Source organism: Impatiens glandulifera, chromosome 1, assembly GCF_907164915.1.
Source record: "Impatiens glandulifera chromosome 1, dImpGla2.1, whole genome shotgun sequence".
Classification (NCBI taxonomy): domain Eukaryota; kingdom Viridiplantae; phylum Streptophyta; class Magnoliopsida; order Ericales; family Balsaminaceae; genus Impatiens; species Impatiens glandulifera.
In genome coordinates this window covers 104,255,249-104,259,767 of record NC_061862.1, presented here as the reverse complement: position 1 = coordinate 104,259,767, position 4,519 = coordinate 104,255,249, and the positions used below count along the sequence as shown (strand labels likewise).

General features: G+C 32.8%; 1 protein-coding gene across 2 annotated transcripts; it reads right to left on the bottom strand.

Annotated features, from left to right (window-relative positions):
• Nucleotides 1-759: 759 nt before the first annotated feature.
• LOC124919481 (secologanin synthase-like) lies at nt 760-4,274 on the bottom strand. Of its 2 annotated transcripts, none has more exons than XM_047459727.1 (5): nt 3,816-4,274; nt 3,509-3,708; nt 2,733-2,883; nt 1,822-2,565; nt 760-1,292 (listed from the first exon to the last, which is right to left on the bottom strand). In XM_047459727.1, the coding sequence occupies exons 1-4, from the start codon at nt 4,081-4,083 to the stop codon at nt 2,396-2,398; spliced, it is 789 nt and encodes a 262-aa protein (XP_047315683.1). In that variant the 5' UTR covers nt 4,084-4,274; the 3' UTR covers nt 760-1,292; nt 1,822-2,395. The 2 variants fall into 2 exon arrangements, with proteins under 2 accessions (XP_047315683.1, XP_047315682.1); XM_047459726.1 differs by having other exon boundaries at nt 1,822-2,601; nt 3,816-4,262.
• Nucleotides 4,275-4,519: the final 245 nt, after the last annotated feature.

Here is a 4,519-nt window from a genome sequence, read left to right as displayed (position 1 = left end):
TTTAAATGGGGACCATTACCGTTACATATAATTAACAATAAGTTAGTTATTATAGTTTTGTAATTTTTAATTTAGCCCCTTCATACAATTAGAAATGTCACTTTATATTAATGACAAATATACCCATAAGCCATAAACTTAATTTCACATTGGATCACATTATTTTGGCTTATATTAAATATGACATATACACAATTATTTATTATACAAGTGACCCTACAAATTCCAATAAGGCTGTCAATAAACAAGATCTTACAAGTTGCAAATAATATTTAAATGATTATGGAAAAAAAAGCAAGATTCAATGAGCAGTCATAAATTTATTTGAACCAATATTTCTTTTAAACTTTATTCAAGAGGGAGGAGACGAGGAATTTGTAAGGGTTATTGAATTTGGAGAATCGGAAAGGGTTGTTGGTAGAAGAGAGAGAATCGGATATGGTGAAAGGTGGAAGAGAAGTACTGGGGTGGAGATGAGGTTAAAAGATTGTTAAGAAAAAATTAATGACATTTAAATATAATATTATATTAAATAATAAAAAATAAAATAATTCATCAGACTTATATACTTTAATTTGAGAGTTTTAAATATAACAAAATAGTGCAAGGGAAAGACCAACAAAAAAATTATAAGAATCCTAAATTTGACAAGTCCTAAATTTGACAAAATTGTTTAACTTTAATCCTAAATTTGTCATTTTTTCGTTCTTAAATGTAATGAGATATGAAGCTAACTTGTAAGACAAACAAGAACAAAAACAACATAAAACATTATTTTCCATTATTTCATATTTATTGAAAGGAAAAGCAAAATCTTTAATAGTACACCAGCCAGAAGATGAGACCACATGTACAAAACCCACAAGGCTCGAGCAAATATTAGCAAGCGCTTCAAAACCAAGCAAATTGCGTATGGAAAAGAACTCGAGATGTTGTGTGGGAAGCTCATGTGCTCCATATTTCAACCCGAAAAAACAAAACCCTAAAACTACTAATTACCCTTAAACCAAACCAATCCCCACATGACAAAAGGTACCGGTATATACAAGCCTTCCTTGGGGGTTAGTCAAGGCGTGTGCAAGCTAACCCGGATACCCTCGTCATAAAAAAGAAAAAGAAAAAAAGTAAAGGTATATACTATAGTGTACACACAAAGAAAGCTTTTGCTTTCTCACATATTTCGGTTAATTGTTCCTCGGCACAACATCTATCTTTGGATTGGGAAGAACCTCATGAAGACAATCGGACTTGGCTGACAATGAGTCATCCTCCAAACCGAACATAAGTCTTACCTGCAAATCAAATGACATAACAAAACATCAATTCAAGTCATAAGTTTCAATACTATGCAATTAAAGATATACCCAAAAGCTCCAATACTAGGCAGTTAGAGACATTAAGATACATATAACTGAAGTTCACTCTGAGTAGACCATAATTTCAGATGACAAGGTTGTGCTAAGCATAACTATTTTGTGTTTGAAAGAAGCATTACAGGTGGAATAGATTTGTTCACCTCATAAATGAAGAGAACAATATTTAGGGTGTGTTTTGATTGAAACTGAATTTTAAGTTGTTGATATGTAAGTTGATTTGATAAAATGTGAAACTAATATTGAGAAAGTATTCAAAGACTATTTTACCCTTGTAGTAATGTAATTTGAAAAGTTTCCTTTAAAACGCTCTTACTATATTACTGAGTTAAGTCAGTCACATCTTACTAAATTAACCCAGATTATTTAGTAGGCACTGAATTATTTAGATTAAGTGATAAATTGTGTTATCACTTATCAAATACTGGCTCAGTGTATATGAACAAACCTCATATGATGCAAATAAAGTAGCAACTTCAAAGATGGCTATTTTCTGACCAAGACAGGCTCGTGTACCATATCCAAATGGTAGAAATGCCACATTTTCATTTGGGTCATATAAAGTATATGAGAACTCACTCTCAACATCATCTGAAATTCCTGTCAGGTTAGCATATATGACTGTTAATTTCACAAAATGTTGGAATTGTATAATAGTCAGAATCTAAGGAGCCCAAAAATATCTAACTTCTCCAAAAAAGTAAGAAAATACTGCTAAAGTGATCTGAATCATCTATTGATATTGGTGAAGAATCCTTGAAGATGAAACATTCTGTCCTAACCTAAAAATAACAAACAAATGAAACCACTAACAAAACTTGGATATTTTCTTGTAGAAATGTACAGAAGATGATGTGACGCATGACATGGCATTTGGTTATCGACATGACATAGAATTTGGTTAAGAGCACATGGGAATGGTCAAGTGTTTTTTTGTTTTTTTATGAAAAAACCCATTAAGACATTTTTATTGATGAATGATAATAAATTGTTCCTAACAGATAAAAAAAATCACAAAACACCTAACTGGAATGGACAAGTGTAAGACCTGGAAACGTTGTTGTCATATTAATCGGATGAGAAGGTTTTCCAGCCTTAGAAAAAAAATGATCAGGATTAAACAAACAAGCATCAGCTCCCCAACTGGAGCTATCAGTTTGCAACAACTGCACTGGCACCATGAGTATAGCTCCTGCAGGAATTGTCACTCCCGTTTTGAGTTTTATATCTTCAACGAGAAAAACAATCAAGAAATGCAATGAGTGTCTAGAATGAACAGATTAGAACAGTCCATTGATAAATTTTAGTGTAATTGTGTGAAGAATGAAGAACCAAGAAAACAGCGAGCAACATTTTTACCATGTTTAAGAGCACATCTTTGTAGAAAGGGCCCAGCTGGAAGAAGACGGCCAGATTCATATAGAGTTGCCAACATAAAGAGCACATTTGAAATCCTCTTTCGCATTGGTTCCCTCACATTTGTCCAAACATTAACTATCTCTGAATAGACCTGTATTCAGTCAAGAGAATTCAGGAATACATAAAGAAACTAACATTGCCAAAGCCATCAAGATCACACTTCTGCAACAATTTTGTTGTTAATCATGTAAAACAAACTCAAATTCATCTCGATTCCTTTATTTTACATGATTCCACCAATTTTACATTAAGGAGAACACAAATTATCATGCAAATGTTATAGTAGTATTTTTTTGGGACAGCAAAAACAGTGAGATCTTTTACATAAAGTTATTGCTGAACATAAGACGATTACACAATTTTTTAATTTATTCATTGAGACCAGGGTTTTCTTTTCATGGCAATGGTTTCCAACTTCAATTTGGATATCCGACTCAATACATTCCCAAATTCACATTCCACATTCTAGTAAAATAACTTAAAAAACAAATTATTTGACAAAATTAAGTAAACAGAATAACAACTTCAAATTAAGTCATACAATTGAACTTTGTTTGTTACAATATACTATAAAAAAACTGATATTACAAGCAGATTAGACAAAAAAAAATTTGTAAGAACTGAAAGCTTGAATGAAAAAGCAGCAATAGATAATGAAGATAAGGAGCATACATAGCAGTCAACAGCTCTAACTTTGAAGATTCTAAACATCTTACCTTGCCAAAAGCCGAAACAAAAAGGCTGGATCGCTCAAAGGCCAAGTGATATACCCTTCCTGTTAAAGGAATTGTATCCTCTGCCTTTACTAGCACCTCTTTAATAAGTTCTGTATCTATTATGGAGACCAAAAGCTGTGTAGGTCCTAACCACAGCTTCACAACCGATCCATATTTATCATGCAACGTTGAGACTACCTCTAAAATAGAACATTAAACAAAAACCCATATGAAATTATGAATATCAAAACCCAATTCTGATTCTTCACTACATGAAACTCGATTAGCAGTAACATTCAGAACTAACCAGTAAGATTTACTCCAGACATGAACTTGGAATGTCCATAGAAGGATGGACCAGGGATTAGACTGCCCTTAACCAATAGACGTAGCAGGTTATAAAGTTTCCTGAGCAGAAGGAAAGTGACAGAAATGAGAGATATCCAGAGGAAGGCATTGAACTGCCAGGTAGCATAATCTTTAAGGAAGGTTGCCGATGAAGAGCTGCCGCGGTGGTAAGATCCTGATAATGAGAAATGCTTGAGTAGAATGATGGGTCCACAGAAAGAACTCATTTTTTTCTTCAATGAACCATCAAAGTGTGTAGACCTATTGGTGACAAATTCTTCCAGCTAAGGATCAGAGAGAGGGAGAGATGAATTATGGGAGAAATCTCTAGAAGCGTTAGGAGACGATGACAAGTGTCGGTTTTCCAAAAGAAGGAGATGAGATTGTTGACATTTGCTATCTATTCACGATCGTTGATTCTTGTCAACGTGGTTATCTATTAGTGGGTTTCTTCTTCTTCAACATCATCATCATTTCTTCTTTTTATTTCTTCACCGACTTAACTTAAATAGATAAGAGCTTTGTTAATTGTCTTAGATGCTTCATTTAATTAAATTTTTAGTGGGAAAATTTATTGTCAATTTTAAAGTTATAAAATTGGTTAATATATAAATGATTAAATATATACTAAAATATTATTTCATTTAGATCCATTCCCAACAA

Bases quoted from the DNA above. Each gene is read 5' to 3' on its own strand.
- LOC124919481 (XM_047459726.1), bottom strand. From the start codon at position 4,083: ATGAGTTCTTTCTGTGGACCCATCATTCTACTCAAGCATTTCTCATTA. The intron at 3,709-3,815 runs GTTAGTTCTGAA...GTTCTATTTTAG, and splicing joins GTCTGGAGTAAATCTTACTG to AGGTAGTCTCAACGTTGCAT. The intron at 2,884-3,508 runs GTAAGATGTTTA...GACTGAATACAG, and splicing joins TTGTTTCGGCTTTTGGCAAG to GTCTATTCAGAGATAGTTAA.